Genomic DNA, 17,268 nt, shown 5'->3' with positions numbered 1-17,268 from the left:
AAGATTATATTGAAAATGATTTTATGAATACAACTCACTATTATTAATATTATATATATATATATATATATATATATATATATATATATATATATATATACTTGCTCTGCTTATTATTCTTTTTTATTATAGTCATTTTTATAATGGTAACACAAGTACACGCTACTATAAAATTGTACCATCGTAGGCAACTCCGACATCTTCGTCGTTCTTCATTCGGTGGAGCGTAGAACATCAGAGAGCAAAGTTATAAATAAATAGAGAATAAGAATAGCATAGGACGATGCCATCGATCTATCAACTTATTTTAATAGACCTAATCTTAAGCAGTTGACGAAAGTTCGATACCTGCTCTAAGAGAAAAGCAATTGTGATTTAAATCTATTCTTACACATGTCCTATCATTTAACATATGTTCAAAATACTACCCTACGTTGTAGCTAAATCTTATGGTATCGGATATGCAAATATATGGTATGGAACATGGTGTAGAAAATGTCGAAGAATATATGGTAGTTTAAAAGTTCGGATATCACTCTGTTTGATTAGAGGTTGGAAGAGTCTAATTTTAGTGTACTCGCAAATGATAGATGTGCTTGTATCGATTGAAGAACGCTCGGAGAATTGTTCCAGGATACTTCGTAGATAATATTTTTTTCTATTACTTTCGAAGAGAGTTAGATGCACTCTTGTGACAAACAACATTCTAGATCGTTATTAATTGTTAAATAGAAAAAAAAAGAAAAAAAAATAGAGAAGAACTATTTTAATTTTAAAATATCTTTTAATTGTGAGCACGCGTTTGATATGAAATAAAATCATACAAAATATTTCATCGTAAATATAGTAAAATTGAATCAACATGAATAGACAATTATATGTTGCGCACGAATACAACAATCTTATAAAACCTGTAATGATAACAACAAAAATAATGTCTATTTGGCCATTGGATAAAGATTCTACTAGGGCAGCTGTAATACTTAAAAATTTACATATAGTCGCTATGTTTTTAATGGTAAGAAATATATTTTTTCTTTTCTTTTCTTTTCTTTTAAAGTAAATTTTTATATTTACATAGATTATATCGATATCCACCGCTACCACAATAGAGGTAATAAACAACATCGATAATTTAAACGAGGCAACTGAATGTGCTCTTCTTTGTACTGCTTTTTATCTCTCTGGAATTAGACTCACGATTTATTTCTTATACCGCAAAGACATATCCTATATCGTTGAGACTATGAGAACGGATTGGATTTTAGCAAGCTATGAAGATATTCTCATCTTAAGGGACAAATGTTTATTTACGTTTCGTCTATCCAAATACTTCATATTCACCGTAGCTAGCACCATTCTTCTATTTATATGCGCTCCCCTCGTAGAGGTATTTGATGCAAGAATAATCTAAAAATTAATAACAAAAAAAAATAGATAAATATTTGAGATTGTTTTGTTTTGTTAAAGGGATATATCCATGATACAACTATGAGGGTATTACCCTTTCGTGGATATTTCTTTGTAAATCATACGATCTCTCCATTCTTCGAAATAATCTATACTTTCAACATTGTATCAGGCTGTTTCTCAGCCACTACTATAGCTGGTGCAACGAGTTTCAATCTTGTCGTTGTTATGCACGGATCCGCAAAATTCGCAATCCTACAGAGAAGATTAAAAAATATAAAAGGCAACGATCAAAGTACATACGCTGAACTTTCAGCTTGTGTAAAAAATCATCAGGATGCTATCACGTGAGCTGGCTGATATTATTTTTAATCTTTCTTATAATATTAGCTTTTCTGATCGTAATATGATCAAACATTGAAAAATATTAATCTTATAAAAATAAATAAATTATTAACTAAATTACTCGTAGATAGGTTCGCTGATACGCTGGAAAGAGTTATAAATATCTTGGCCTTAGGTCAATTCATTATTAGTACCGGTTTGGTGTGCTTTGCAGGATTTCAAGTCACTGAGGTTCGTTATCATTTGCGATAATATATTCGTACCTCAATAAATTTATAAAGATTAACCTGGTGTGTGTGTGTGTGTGTGTGTGTATGTGTGTATAATATGTTTTCTCAGATGGTTCAAGATAGAGGACGATTCATGAAATATACGGCTTTTTTGAACTCTGCAATTCTGGAGCTTTTTCTATTTAGTTTTAGTGGGAACAAATTGATTGATGAGGTAAGCGTATTATCCTCACATTATTTACTTATTCATCGAATTAATAAATATTAACAATAACGAATTAATTAATAACTATTAATAAATATTATAACTATTGTATCATGAATGTAGAGCGAGGCTGTAGGCTTAGCTGCTTATGAAAGCGAATGGTATAACAACAATTTTGGCTTAACTATACAAACGATCATCATGCGATGCAAAGTACCATGCAAAATAACAGCTGCAAAATTTTATAGTATGTCACTTGAAAGTTTTGCATCAGTGAGTTTCAAAAAAAAAAAAAGAAAACGGAATCATATAAAAATTTTATAAATCGTTAAATTTCTTATTGATATTCACACAAACTTGTATTTATATTTTTAAAGGTTCTCAGTACATCATTTTCATATCTCACAGTACTCCATGCCACGACCGAAGAATGATAGAGCATAGATACTTGTAGTAAACGTTAAGACTACATCAAACTAAAGTACCAACTGGAGTATAATTGGAGTACGAACTTCATTATAGTTGAACGTTTGGAGTGTTACAGTGAATACCAATCAAATTGATATTTAGATATTAGATATAGTTTATTAAATCGAGATTTACATAATTTATATCTTCTTCATGTATGTTTATATATTTAATATAACGATTATTCAGTAAATAGAAGTATAAGTGAAAAAGTGGATATACGATTCTACGATATACATTAAGTACGCACGTTAATGAGAAACTAGGAAATAAAGGAAAAAAAAAAGAAAGAAAGAAAGGTAGAAAAGAAAGAAGATTATCGTACAATTGGTTATAGTTCCCTTTTAAATGGAGCATCGTAAGTACGAGCGAGTATCCCGGCCGGGATAAACCATGAGCACGAATGATGTTCTTTGGAGCGTCTCGTGGATATTTTCATCGCAGCAGTAGAGCACGTGCACTTGGCCCGAACACGCACTCCGTTCCCGTCATTTTCTGCCTTTTCATGTTCTTATGCACTCTGCAACGACCTGGTTAGTGTGTCCTGTGTTTTCAAAAATTTATTAAACTCTCGATATTTCAAATTTAAATATATATTTAAGTATATTACTGTTATACTTTCACTGATATATGTATGTCAATCATTCAATCATTCGTTTCAATCCAATTGTCATCCATTAACAATAGCTTAAATTAGCTTCAACGACGTTACAATGTGAATGAAAGACAATTAGTGGCTTCTTAACGGGCTCTGACAATATGGCGAACATTAAAGTGGCTGTTCGCGTGAGACCGTTCTCGGCTCGGTGAGTATTTCATCGTAACACACGAAATTTATCTTGTTCGATCAAAAAATCAGCTGACCTAATTTAAGAATAGTATTTGAGTGTCGTACTAGAATCAAAGGAAACGGGATGTCAAGTCCACAGATACATAACGGCTGACTCCGTCTTTATGAAGAGTGTTTTCGTTTCTATACTTAGACGAGACAGATAGAAGTGGTAACGAAAGTAAGAACAAAACCATGCTCACTTTTCAAGAAATACGAAGCAAGAGTGATCGGTGGTTAGAAATGTAATAAGATATTAAATAAGCGTCTGTAATTGCTATTAATTGTGTTCAGCTTCTCTTCTGTTCTTTCTCTTTATTTCTTTTTTTTTTAAACGTTTAAAACTAGATAGACATTAATTAATCAGTTCAAAATTGAATCTAAGAAAAATATTCTCCATAAACAATCTTTGTTTAATCGATTTTAATCAATTTTTTAAATTAAATTCTGATCTATCTGTATTTTAATAATAATTTAGAGAACTGAAGAACTCTAGATCGACTGTAGTCATCTGCACCGATCAAAATGGGATTTCATTGACGAATCTAAAAGTCCCATTGAACAAAGCTGGCGATAGTCGTGAACGTACACGAAAGTATGATTTCGATTACTGCTTCGATTCCACCGATCCTGAATCAGAGAATTATGCTAATCAAGAGAAAATCTACGATACTCTTGGCAAATCTGTTCTTAATGATATCTTTGCCGGATATAATTCTTGTCTTCTTACTTATGGACAGAGTGCATCCGGAAAGACTTATACTATCATGGGAACGGAGGTATACAAATTATTAATTAATATGTAAGTTAACAAATTCTTTAAGAATTATGCTATTCTTTTTTTTTCGTAGAATGATCCAGGACTAACGCCACGACTTTGCAAGGGTATCTTTGCTCGTATAAGAGAAGAAAAATTGAAAGAAAATATCTTCCACGTCTCAATCAGGTGGTTATATATATACATATGTGTAAGTGTGTGTGCGCGCGTGTGTGATTTTAAAAATCAATTAATTTTTTTTAGAATTTCTTAGACTAATTTTTTTTTCAAATTGTAAAACAATTAATCTAACTACAAGCCTAAAAGATCTCGAAAAAGAGCAATTGATTTTTAAAATCATCTCATAACTTTTACCTCTTTTTGCATATATAATATAAAAATTTCAAAGGAGTTCTGTAAATAGCATATAAGATTCACATATTATAGAAATCAAAGATCGAATGAATCTCGACAAACCAAATGTGTTTGAAATCATGAATAAGCATTAGATGGAAGATCGATGTATATGAATATATATATATATATATATATATATATATAGAGTTTAGTTACATCTTTTGAAGAAAACCATTGCCGTGCAGGATATACTGCAGACTTGATTGATGATACCTCTCAACGATCAGACAGCTCGTTTTCGATAGCTCACAGTAATGAAAAACGATGGAAAATAGTCCAATGATCTCAAGATGAACGATTATATATTTCACACTTTCCTTTTGAAAATTGTAACATGTGAACGTCTTATGAATTTTGAAAATTCTTACGATAACACCAAGTAGCATTTGTGGATTCACATAGAATTTTAAGCCCCTAGACGACCTTCATTTTCTGATCGCGTTAATATTCCTATTTGATAATCGTGGGAAAGATCGCAGGTTCGACACCTTTCTCACGAATACTCATACCGATGTATGTCTGTAGCTTACTTATTGTTAGATAGATTGGCTATCGATGACGGTAATGTTTGGTTTTGGTCAAGGTTCGCCTATCGGTTCAATTTTATCTGTTATTTTCTACGGATCACGTTTCAAGTACATACATCGTATTTTCTTGCTTGATCGGATTTTCGATCAATAGTTGAGGAGGAATAATCGTTTTGTTATCGCACAATTGAATGTTCTTCGTAGAAAACGAACGAATATTAATCTTATAGACATTTTACATATATACCTATATATAAATTCAATATTTTCTATAAATAGAAAAATAATTGTCCTTTCCCTTTGTATCTTAAGAAGGGCATTATATAAATCAAATCATTGCAAAGTATCAGAGACACTATTTCCAGTTAAATGGTAAATAATGTAAAAGAAATAGATCCTATAAAAAAATTTTTTGCTACAGTAGAATATATCGTCAAATGTATCGTGTTTCCTTAAGTGTTCATCAATTGGCTTCGTGTTTTTTTTTCTTCTGATCATTCTCTACATGAGAAACCATCAACGGAAACAAAAAAAATATGTTAAGTTTCAGACGAAAGGTCCGGCTTTGTTGTTACGTAGGTAGAAAATGCTAAACGATAGTTAAGAGAAAGGGTAGAGGTAGAGGGTGTTTGAGACGTATAAGTTGAGCTTGCAAACTTGTAAGCTCAATCCCTCGCTGGCCTGAATGTGTCTTATAGTCTTAGTCAGTGCCTCGTGACTCGCAATCCTAAACGGACGCAAGCTCACTCTCTCTCCCTCTCCCACTCTCTCTCTCTCTCTCTCTCTCTCTTTCTCTCTCTCTTTCTTTCACACACTCTCTCTCTCTCTCTCTCTCTCTCTCTCTCTCTCTCTCTCTCTCTCTCTCTCTCTCTCTCTCTCTGTCTTTTTTTCTATTTATTTGTGCCTCCATTTATTTTTCTTTTTTCAATCAGCTAATGAAATCGAACTTTTAACTCTTACGTGTTTCGTAATTATACGTATATCGTATTTTTAGATATATTATCAAAATTACGTTAATGAAATCAGAGTATCATATTTGTCGGTTAAAAATAATTTAGAGAAGAGCTGAATGAGAGTTAAAAGAAAAAAAAAAAGATTGAGATATAATTGTTGGAATTTAAATATATTCCCTTATAACGCATCGTTCAAGTTTATTGTGTTTAATTGTAAATCGATGGGAGTTTTGATCGCACGTGTGTTATTCTTAAAGAAAAAAAAAAATAACAGAGTTCGTCGTGTTAGTGGTGTCCTTGAAGAATGAATACCTATAACATAGTACATCGTAGTTATATATTATAAAAGAACAACCAGGAGTAATTAAAGGATGGAAAAAAAGACGAATGTGATAAGAAACGCTAACGTGCATTTAATCAAGGAAGAAACTTTATAATATGACTGCGAAATGAAAAACTGTTTAAAAGCTGTGGTAAGAAATAGAATGGGGAAACGTGGAGAAAGGAGTCACGTGTTAAATAATTAGATAGAGTTTAAATCTCGACTTGAAATCTTACTCAAGGTAAACGCTAAATTTTGTTGTGTGTACGGTTGCACGTGAACGAATATATAGCGATAACTGTACCAGCTAAAAGATGTTAACCCTTTACGTTTCAACTACCAGCGCATTACTAGAATAACAACACGTAACACACACATACACGTAAAAAAACAAGTAGATAATATCTATACGAAACTTATCAAAAGTAATGATATTATTGAAACTTACATATATTTATTAGTAAGTATAATTAAAAAAAGATAATATTGATAACAGTGCTGATAGTATTTGAATTAGAAAATAGTCTTTAGTTATAACAGGAATTATGATAATTCGAGAACGAAGAATTAAACGAGGATACGTTTTAACACGATAATTATTATTATTATTATTCATAGGAAAAAAAGAAAGAAAGAAAGAAATTCTTTTTTTAATTTAGTGATATATATGTAATGTACGTATAAATGGGTACTGCTTGTCTTCGTAAAGACAGTCATGGACGTAAAATCGTTAAGTAGGTTAGTGGGTAGCGGGAGAAACTTTGCTCGAACCTTTGCCGAGTGAACAGGATTCTTAAGGATGTTATTGTTAGCCCTTACGAGCATAACTTAGACGGGTAAATTATGCCCAATTGTAGGATTTTATTTTATTTTCTCATCATAGTTCTACAATAAAGCCGATCGTAAATCTTTATGGAAATGATTATCGGATGAAAGAGACGCAAAGTTTCGAGCAATATTCTACACCAATGTTTGATATCAATACCTATAGCATGATACAGGGCCGTTATAATCTAATGAATTCTTGGAATAAAATGCAATGATCTTTTGCTAGCACGCTCTTTCGAAATGTGAAGATGATGCACGCAACACGTCTAAGAAAATATAATGATGTATTACAATACCGTGAAATCCTTTCTGTGATTTCTTTCTTTTTATTATATATATATTTATTTATTACATATATATATATATATATATATATTGAAAAAATGTATCTGGCCTAAAGAAAGAATATGGCGTTTTATGTAAAAAAAAAAAAAAGAAAAAAACAGCAGAGTGCAAAGAGAAGATCGATGAATCGAGTCGAAGGTCATGTTTCGATCGTTCTTTTACGCGACTATTAAACTGTTCGATGAGTTCGCGGCCAAAATGTTACTTATTTTTTTTTCTTTTTGTTTTAAATTACTACCGCTCGTCGCCGATGTAATGGCGAGAGTGAAGATTGCAAATCGATTCTTATTCCAGCAGCGTAATAACCGTTAGACACGAAAACGTGTTATACGACGTCGCCATCGCTTTCGTTTTTGCGGACACCTGCTTCTATCTCTATCTATTTTTTTTTCTTTATCCTCCTTAGAAATTCGTCTCTAATTTCGCGAACTACTCGAAAAGTTAAAAGCTTCTGATAAATGACTTTCACGCCTTGTTATCGAGCCTTAATTAATAACATATTATCTATCAAAGACTTTAGAATTTCGACGAAAGATACGATAATACAATCTACGTCGTTGTGAAAATCAATTGTGAGGATAAATTGGTACGGATAAAAAGAAAAAAAATGAAAAAGAATTCTTAATAATTCATTCGTTATTATGGTATTATTTAAACGTATATAAAAAAAAATATATATATACATATAATAACATGATTGTTACTGTTTTAGCTATTTAGAAATTTATAACGAACGCGTGAGAGATCTTTTGAAACCATCCTCAAGTAGCCATAGTCTAAGAGTTCGTGAACATCCTCGACTAGGTCCTTACGTCCAAGGTATAAAAAAATACATTATTAATACAATATAAATCATCATTTTCATAGAGCAAATATATTTTTCTATTTTAAAATATTTACAATTTTCAATAATTTTATATGATACATAAAAATAATTTATTATTTCATAATAATTAAAGATTCTATTGTAATCAACAAAGATAAAGATACTCCTTAGATTCTATCGAACGATTAAAAATTAATTTAAAAAATAATTATTTTCTATCGCAAGGATTGACGTATCACGTAGCTAATACATTAGAAACGTTAATGTCATACGTCGAGGGAGGTACAAAAGCCAGAAAGACAGCCGCAACGTTACAAAATTCCAGCAGTAGTCGTAGTCACGCATTGCTCACAATTTTTCTTAATCCGGAGATATCAACGACGATAGCTACGACAGGGCAACAATCAACGAATGATGAAAATACCGATAGAAAATACAACGATGGCGCGTCCTCTTCTAAGCGCAACGACGTCACATCTCGTAATAACGGCAGTAAGCTGCATTTGGTCGATCTAGCCGGTAGCGAAAACGCTCAAAGGTGCGATGGTCTACATCGACTAAAAGTGAGTTATTCTATTAAAAAAAATAAGATAATAGATATCTTACGATATTGTCATAAGTATTAAGAAATCAATATTGCTCCAGAAACTTCTTTTTATTAAACTACAAATAAAACAAAACAAAAAAATAAATAGATAAATTTATTTTCAATTATTGACTTTTTGTAAACATATATATCGTAATAAAACATAATAATAATAATAATAACAATAATAATTCATTCGCTATAACATGCGTGTATTTACAATTCATAAGATATATCTAGAAACGTAATTAACAACATACAATGTCTTTTTGTGTAGGAAGGTGCGAATATAAATAAAAGTTTGGTAGCCTTGGGCAATGTTATTTCGGCTTTAACGGGAAAAGTCTCAGGTGCTAGTGGTTCCAGTAGAAGGTATATACCTTATAGAGATTCTTCGCTTACTTGGCTTCTGAAGGACGCACTCGGTGGAAATGCTACCACCGTTATGTTCGCAAGTAAATATTTATGTTTGTAGCCTTTTTATCATTTACTTTACAATTAGATGCTTTCTATAGAAACATTTCAAGGCAATGATCTTATATAACAGATCTATATATGTATATATATAAAAGCATTTTTTTATTACAAGACAAACAAGAATATTCAATTATTCATAATTATTCATAGCCGTATCACCAGCCAGTGAAAATTACAACGAAACCGCGCATACGTTACGATTTGCTCAAAGGGCGCACAGCGTGGTCAATAAACCCGTGGTCAATGAAGATCCCATGGCAAAAACAATCCGTGAATTAAGGGCTGAGATAACAAGATTGAAATCTTTGTTATTAGAGAAGGTATATATTAAAAATCGCGAAGATGTTTCATATATTTTCTTTATTTACCTTATATCGTATATTTCGTCTATTTTGTTATTTTTATAGAACATCGAGCCAGATAAAAAATCAGTACAAAATGAATCCGAGACGAATGATTCGGAAAAAAAGAAGGATCAATCGTCGAAAAATAGCGTGCTGGGAAATAAGAGACAGATAGAACATATAAAAGAAGGTGTTAGTAGTGTTGGTGATAGTAGTAATAGTGGAGTTCTTTCTTTAATCAGAAGAGTTAATTCAACTGAGAATTTAACAAATCACGACAATGCCTCCGTAAAATCTATTAGAAAATTTGGTTCATACGAATGTCTCGATTACAAAACGAGCACTATCACTAGTTACAGTTATAATCGTGCTGAGGTTTCAGAATTGAAGGATGAAGAAAACAATTTTATCGGAGAGATAAACGAAGCTGTATTCGTCGACATTCCAACTCTTGTTGCAGTACTTATAAAGCCGGATAATAATTTCCACGAGAACTCGACACAAATCGAAGAGATTTGTTCTGACGAAATACACGATTATCCGATCGAGTCGGATTTTATAGGAAGTAGTAACCTTCGCGAAATCTGTGAAAGTCGTACAAGCAAAGCTGCGAACAATGATTATGAAAATGAAAATAATCATTTCAATCTAGATTTGGATAATGAAATAAACGATACTCGTTCAAATATCATTCATTTGGGAAAAAAAGAAAAGTCTAAATTTTGTAAACAAGATTCCATTAATGTTGCAACACCAACAGAAACGTCTACGAACTTGTATATGTCGAGAAAATTCGGTTCTGTCGAAATATTACAAAAAAAACGCGATAATCTAGCGACTCTAGAGAGATCCAATACGAATTTGGAGAAACAAACGACGGTACCGGAGGAAGTCGACATAGAGAATAAACTCGTAGATAAAGGAAAAGTCGAAAATTCTAAAAGTGATAGCTATACAAGCCTATGGAAAGATACTAACAAATTTGACAGTAGAGATTATCTTCAAAGGACTGGTAGTAATGAGTTTGACAAAAATCCAAAAGATAATTCATCCGTGATAGGTCTCATAGGGAAAATTAAAAATACAGCGAGAAAGCCAAGTTTAGAAAGTTTAAAGAGGAAGACCAGTAAAGACAGTAGTTCGAGTAGTTCGAAAGATGAACAGATATTGATTTCGAGTTTGACGAATGATAAAATCTTAAAGAGAAAGGATTCATTGGATCATAATCCATCTACAAGGGTTCACACTCCTGTACAAAAGACGAAGAGAGCGGAGATTGTGGCTGCTGTTACGGAAAGATTATATTCGAGCAGGAAACAAGTGGAAGAAATGACAGGTGTGACAGGATCTGCATCAACGTCTCTTTCAGGTATTCGTTCGCCTCCAGAGGGAACGGACGTTAGATTAATGACGTCCTCTTTGACGGCTAAAACAAAACTTCAAGAGATATCGAGAAAGATGCTAGCCAAACGACGACGTGTCAATGTTGATACGCAAACGGAACAAATCCAAACGATTCGTATGAAGGATTCGGCATCTTTAACGGACGAGACAAAAATTGTTTGTCAAGATGTAGGTGTATTAACCGACGAACACAACGGTTATCAAATGAATATGGACAATAGATCGCCTGTTATTAGAGTAAAAGAAATTGCAACATTGACGGACAAATTAAAATACAAAGTCATGGAATCTAAAGATGCAGAGTGTTTAGTGAATGATCTCAATTTTTACGAATACGGTGTGAATATTTTAAATAATAATTCCAAAATATTATTGGATGATATGAGAACTTATACGAATAAAATGTCTAATACAGATACTTCAGAATTATGTTTAGCTAACGATAAAAAAGTCAATCGTTTTGATAAATCAACGAATACTGTGACCGTTCCTGTTGCAGTCAATTCTATCATTCAAACGCAACAGCCACCAGAGCAATCAATTGTACAAGAAAAAACAACGCAATATTTTGAAAAGAATTACAATGTAATTGAAGAATCCATTCTTACAACGGCTGTACAAAAATCAGATAGAAACGTTATTTCCATGTGTTTACCCGATACTATTAGTATAACTATCGAAAGCTCAAATCTTTTAGAATCAAAAGTTGTTATAATTGATGATACTTTAAATAAGACAAGTATCTCGGAAAAAAGAGATTTATCTCGTTTAAAAGACAATGAATGTCAAACTGAAACTGAAAAGAAAAATATCAAAGAGGAAGATATGAGTAATGATTGTTATGTGAAAGAATTTGCAACAAAATCAAGTGTCAGTCAAACGGATAATAAATGTTTTAGAATCGAAAATATATTTGAGGATCCTCGGCACATCTCTAAAATATGTACTCAATCGGAAGAAGATACGTTGAATACATCTAAAAACACAACTACGAAAGCATCGGTTACTTTTACCAATTCTTTAGGTACCTCCTTCGTTCCAGATACAAAAGAATCTGCTACTGATATGAACAAGGGACAGGTTTATGCACTTCAAAGTGGTCGATCATTTAACCGAGACAAAAGCTTTAGAGAAACGTTTATTTCAAAAAAATATAATAACCCATTAGCTACAGACATTTGGAAAAATTGGATGATTTCATTTCCTCCAACTTCGTGGCAACGCCCAAGAAATGTATTATCAGTTAACGGGTTGACATTTGCATGGAATAATTCTTTAAACAACGACTGTACCGCGATCGTTAGTACTAAAGATTTGAAAGAACCTAATCTAAATTCCAATGTCTTTCTTCCGAATAATATGTACGATAATAATGAAGTTACAGATTTAAAATCTCCATCTTTGATCGCCAGAATAGATTCTAAAAGATTGCTAGAACACGATTATAATTTTTCAGATGACAGTCTTGATTATAACGAGGAAAATGTTATCTGTAATTCGAATAATATAAATACAGAAACTCCTAAGGAGAATGAAATTTTTGAAAATATTTGCCCACCCGATGTTGTCGCTCATACTAAGAAAGAAAATTCAACTACATTAGGAAATAGTTGCGACAATAACGTCGAAGTCTCACTCGCGAATCATTTCGAAAAAGATCAAATAGAATTTCCAAAGAAAAAATCTGTCGAATCAATCGATGAATCTTTCATTTCTGCTCACAATTATAAATCATTGATTTTAGGTAAAGATACAATTAACATCGATAATTCACAGGAAGCACGAATTAATTTCGAAGAAAAGTCATCGAATACCTTAAAAAATTCTTGCAAGAAAAAAGTCACTTTTATGGATAGCAAAACTTCAACAGAACATCAGATTAAACCAAGGGAAACAAATTCATTGAATCAAAGTAAAACTTTTTCCAAGCCTTTTATTAAAAAGAAAATTCACGAGCATAATGCTAATGATAATGATTCTCAGGTTGTTTATATGGATGATAGAGAATTGTTGATAAATAAAGACAAAATTTCGGATGATCATCTGGAAAATATAAATAATAACGAAGGTGATAACATCAAAGATAAAATGCAATCGAGTGCGCAAGAGAAAAAGACTACGGCTAATTTTATCAAGATATCGAGTAATAAAAGCATCAAGTCTTACGAAAAAAATAGTTTTCGAAATAGTTGGAGTGATTCCGATAGCAGTGAAGATATTAACAGAGACGAAGATTGTATTATAAAATTAAAGAGGAAAATATTACAAGAATACGTTAACGAGGCAACAACGTTTATGCGTAATATGAATTCTTTCAATGAATATATAAATAATACTACAAATATTTGTGAGAAACATCAGAAACAAGAGAAAAAACGAGGAAATCATCGACGAAATTATCCTCAGCGAAACGAAAACAATACAGAATTGAAAAGTCATAAAGTTATCGATAATAATATTGAATTGTTAGAAGAAACTGACGTTATAGTAGCCACAGAATCTTTTAAAAAATGTTTAGAAAGTATCGAAAGATTAGAAAATTGTATAGAAAAAACAAATAAGCACAATGAGTATCTCCGTGAAAAATATGGCATCGTCGTTGAATCTGCTGGCGCTAAATCTGGTTTAGCGAGCTCTAGTATAGATTCTAGTATAAATTCCAAGATCTCTTCTAATCCTGTTCGAAAAGATACGAATTTACAGGAAGAACCTATTATTTCGGAAACTTTAGAGAATTTACTTCCTTCTAACAGGTGTTCTCTTAAAGATTCTTCCATGCCGAGATTTACAGAAGATCCATACGATCCATTAAGGATCTATGATGACTTTTACGATACGAATAATGAAGAAGTGTTTAATGTAAAAAGTAAAATTGAAAAAAAACATTCTAATCGATTAATAAACGTTTATCCATCTTGCCATTGTCGTACGAAAAGTATTTTTTATAGAAAAGAGAAACAATTTCAGAATAGTACTTGCAAATTTTATCATTTTTATGATGATAGAAATATGAACGATTTTCTCGATGATTCAGTCGCAAAGGAGGATGAAAATATAGAATTGTCAAGTAGTATTTTAATGAAGCCTATAAGGTATTATGAACATTTAGGAAAATCATTCGAGGATAATGGCTTTCCAAGGTTAATGACAAACACTTTTTTGAGATGTACAAAAAATGAAACACTGAATTTTGCCAATTCAAGAATATTCCATCGAGCTACCGTTACTGATTCTAAACCATATTCCTGGGAAAGATGGCGATATCGTCCTGAAAGTCCAAGAGCAAAATTTTTAGAATTGTTACATGAAAGACGACGCATCGTTGAAAACAGCAGAGATGTCACATTTTAAAATATCATCTCCATCAAATATGTAAATTATAAATTCATTTCTCTCATATATTTTTCTACATTAATGATTAAATAAAAAAAAAAAAAAGAAAAATATAATGCAATAATGAGACAACATATTGACAGATACTATGTCTATCTTTCTCACTATCCTATTTTAACACAATTAACAGTAATTTAATTATTTTCTACCAGTTATTTAAGAATTACAATGCATTTATACATACTTACACTTACATATTATGTAAATTAGAAAATAATAAGACTTTAAAAATTGTATAATTGATACATACATTTTTCTCTTAAAACCTAAGATTCTTAATGACTTCAATGATCTAATATAAGAATAACAATCTATTTATTTTTAATAAATAGAAAATTCTTAATTACGCAATAAAATTAAATTGCGACAAAGATATTGTCACTTTATACTGAAAAGTCATTATTTATTACAAAACAATTCCTCTCATTTATTTCCTGCTCAGTCTTTACCAAAGGATTCAATTCAATTGTCTTTTTTTTACACAAATACATAGAGAAATTATTTATAAATAATAATATTATTCACCATATCGTTGTTCTCGCTTACTATATTTTTTTAGTATCCAGATAAAATCTTTTACTGACACATTGTGGCATTCAGGTAATGTCCTAAAAATATAAAAGTAAATTTATATCAATTTGTTTACATAATTTAGTTAATATTTTTACGTACACAAATCCTGTTGTCCTAATATGCCATGGAAGAAAACCATATGTAGAGCAAATATGTCCATGTATTAAAGCTAAATCAGGATCAGGAATCCCTTTTAACGTCATTTTTTCACGAATAAAATTTTCATTGATTTCTTCTATTTTTAAATTTTTTGTTGTTACAGCCTCTGCTAAATGTTGAGTTAACAATACTACTCCACCCTTTCCACTATTCTTACATGGTAATAATATTCGAATCATAGTGTTAGAACCTAGAAAGATATATAAAATATTATTATAGACAAACAAAAAGCATTAAGTATAAAGTTACAAACAAATTGCATATAAGAAATATTATTTTCATTACTGTTTCAATTAGATTCATTTTCAATTGTATCAATCCGACAATCAATTGTTACATAAGGTAGGCACAATGAACCTTCTTGAATACATCAATTTTTCAAAAGGATTGGCCCTCTTCAGAACTGGTGTCAATTTCCATGTAAAGGAATACTTTTAAAAACTTATTGATAATATTCATAAAAAAAATATTTTAACATGCGATCAACTATTATTTATTTATCATATTTAAAAATACAGTTTTAGAAAAATATGAAGAAGTAAGAGAAAAGAGATGGCCAAACAAATTATTATAAAATTATATAAATAAATATACAATTCACTTTTATGTAAAATATACCATTTTTATAATATTAGCAAATATTTTAAAAGCAAGTAAACTGTATGTCAAACATAATATCCTATAAATCTCTTTTTTATACATTCTTATAATAACAACATAATTATTTATTTTAATATAATTTTATAAAATTTCTTTTATATATAATAAATTTAAAAATAATTTTACTATACCTGTAATTCCATTTTCTTTGTGTGGAATGTGCAACTGACTCCAATTAATATATTCCATTAATTCTGGTCTCCTAATAGCAAACTCTTGTTTTATAGCATTTTCGTGTTGCGACAAAAAGTCTAGATAAAATTAAGTAAAATACAAGTATATAAATATAATAGTCACATAAAAAGTAATCTTAAAAGATAATAAAGATTATTTATATAGATAAAATTACATAAAAAATAATGTGTCATTCTAACAAAACAAATAATGTCATTTCTGGTATCTTTGTATTGGCAATTATATTTAATATAGCTAATAATGACGTATAATTGTTATGGCATGTTACCTTTCCGTCCATAAAAGCTAATGAAAGGTATACCCAATGTAATACACCAAGAGATTATTTGTATTGAATCTTTGATACAATCTTTCTTTTCTCCCAAAATAACCACATGCTCTGGCAGTTTACTTAATTTATTCATACTGTGCACAAGCATTTCTATTTCAATCTTTGGATTTTTTTTATACCAATATCCTATACACTTTCGATGAACAATTAAACAGCTATTATAAATTATTAACCGTAAGCTGTATAAAAGATGAATGAGTATGAGAAGCGTACGAAATATTATAAACATCTTATGTTTATCTAATTGCACGGTCATACAACAAAATTATAAATATTTTTATACAAGAATATTCACTTAGAATCACCGGCAGATACCACGAGACTGATCCCCCATCACAATCTTGTACAATTTATTAACATATAACAATGCTACCAATATTATAGTAAAAAATATGAACAACACATAGTATTTATAAAAATGTTGATAAAGAAAATACAATGTACTAAAATACTTTCCTATTAATACAAGTTGTTGATAGACAATAAGTCGTAAAAACAGAAATTGAGAATATTAATAAAAAAAATAAAAAAAACAATTTTATATATTCATATTTTCCTTTCTTAACTCAGTGTTCAAGATTAGAAGTTATGTGTTATATATATTATCTGTCATGTGCATTGGTTTACAACAACCAATAAGCGAAAAAGAAATACCAACATAAAAAACGATAGAAAAAAAGCTAT

The 17,268-nt window shown here is 30.7% G+C and overlaps 3 protein-coding genes across 9 annotated transcripts; 2 read left to right on the top strand and 1 right to left on the bottom strand.

The window, feature by feature from the left end:
* Positions 1-71: 71 nt before the first annotated feature.
* LOC124423542 (odorant receptor 82a-like) lies at positions 72-2,452 on the top strand. 3 transcript variants are annotated; one of them, XM_046961358.1, is made up of 5 exons: positions 72-1,018; positions 1,082-1,390; positions 1,471-1,757; positions 1,887-1,986; positions 2,095-2,452. In XM_046961358.1, the coding sequence occupies exons 1-5, from the start codon at positions 863-865 to the stop codon at positions 2,251-2,253; spliced, it is 1,011 nt and encodes a 336-aa protein (XP_046817314.1). In that variant the 5' UTR covers positions 72-862; the 3' UTR covers positions 2,254-2,452. The 3 variants fall into 3 exon arrangements, with proteins under 3 accessions (XP_046817314.1, XP_046817315.1, XP_046817316.1); XM_046961359.1 differs by having other exon boundaries at positions 1,887-2,149; XM_046961360.1 differs by lacking the exon at positions 2,095-2,452 and having other exon boundaries at positions 1,883-1,988.
* A 64-nt stretch (positions 2,453-2,516) lies between these two features.
* Positions 2,517-14,635, top strand: LOC124423537 (kinesin-like protein KIN-7O). 5 transcript variants are annotated; one of them, XM_046961348.1, is made up of 9 exons: positions 2,517-3,191; positions 3,356-3,464; positions 3,966-4,266; positions 4,339-4,433; positions 8,349-8,455; positions 8,688-9,025; positions 9,326-9,503; positions 9,676-9,845; positions 9,933-14,635. In XM_046961348.1, exons 2-9 carry the CDS (start codon positions 3,418-3,420, stop codon positions 14,622-14,624), a joined length of 5,928 nt encoding a protein of 1,975 aa, XP_046817304.1. In that variant the 5' UTR covers positions 2,517-3,191; positions 3,356-3,417; the 3' UTR covers positions 14,625-14,635. The 5 variants fall into 5 exon arrangements, with proteins under 5 accessions (XP_046817304.1, XP_046817303.1, XP_046817302.1 ...); XM_046961347.1 differs by having other exon boundaries at positions 3,346-3,464; XM_046961346.1 differs by lacking the exon at positions 2,517-3,191 and adding an exon at positions 3,538-3,732 and having other exon boundaries at positions 3,196-3,464.
* Positions 14,636-15,052: 417 nt separating this feature from the next.
* LOC124423543 (dehydrodolichyl diphosphate synthase complex subunit NUS1) lies at positions 15,053-17,193 on the bottom strand. The gene is made up of 4 exons (XM_046961361.1): positions 16,522-17,193; positions 16,190-16,309; positions 15,339-15,588; positions 15,053-15,274 (listed from the first exon to the last, which is right to left on the bottom strand). The coding sequence occupies exons 1-4, from the start codon at positions 16,838-16,840 to the stop codon at positions 15,184-15,186; spliced, it is 780 nt and encodes a 259-aa protein (XP_046817317.1). The 5' UTR covers positions 16,841-17,193; the 3' UTR covers positions 15,053-15,183.
* Between the last annotated feature and the right edge of the window lie 75 nt (positions 17,194-17,268).

Source organism: Vespa crabro, chromosome 4 (genome assembly GCF_910589235.1).
Source record: "Vespa crabro chromosome 4, iyVesCrab1.2, whole genome shotgun sequence".
Taxonomy (NCBI): Eukaryota; Metazoa; Arthropoda; class Insecta; order Hymenoptera; family Vespidae; genus Vespa; species Vespa crabro.
Note: the sequence above shows the minus strand (reverse complement) of the source record. Positions and strands in the feature narration are given on the sequence as shown.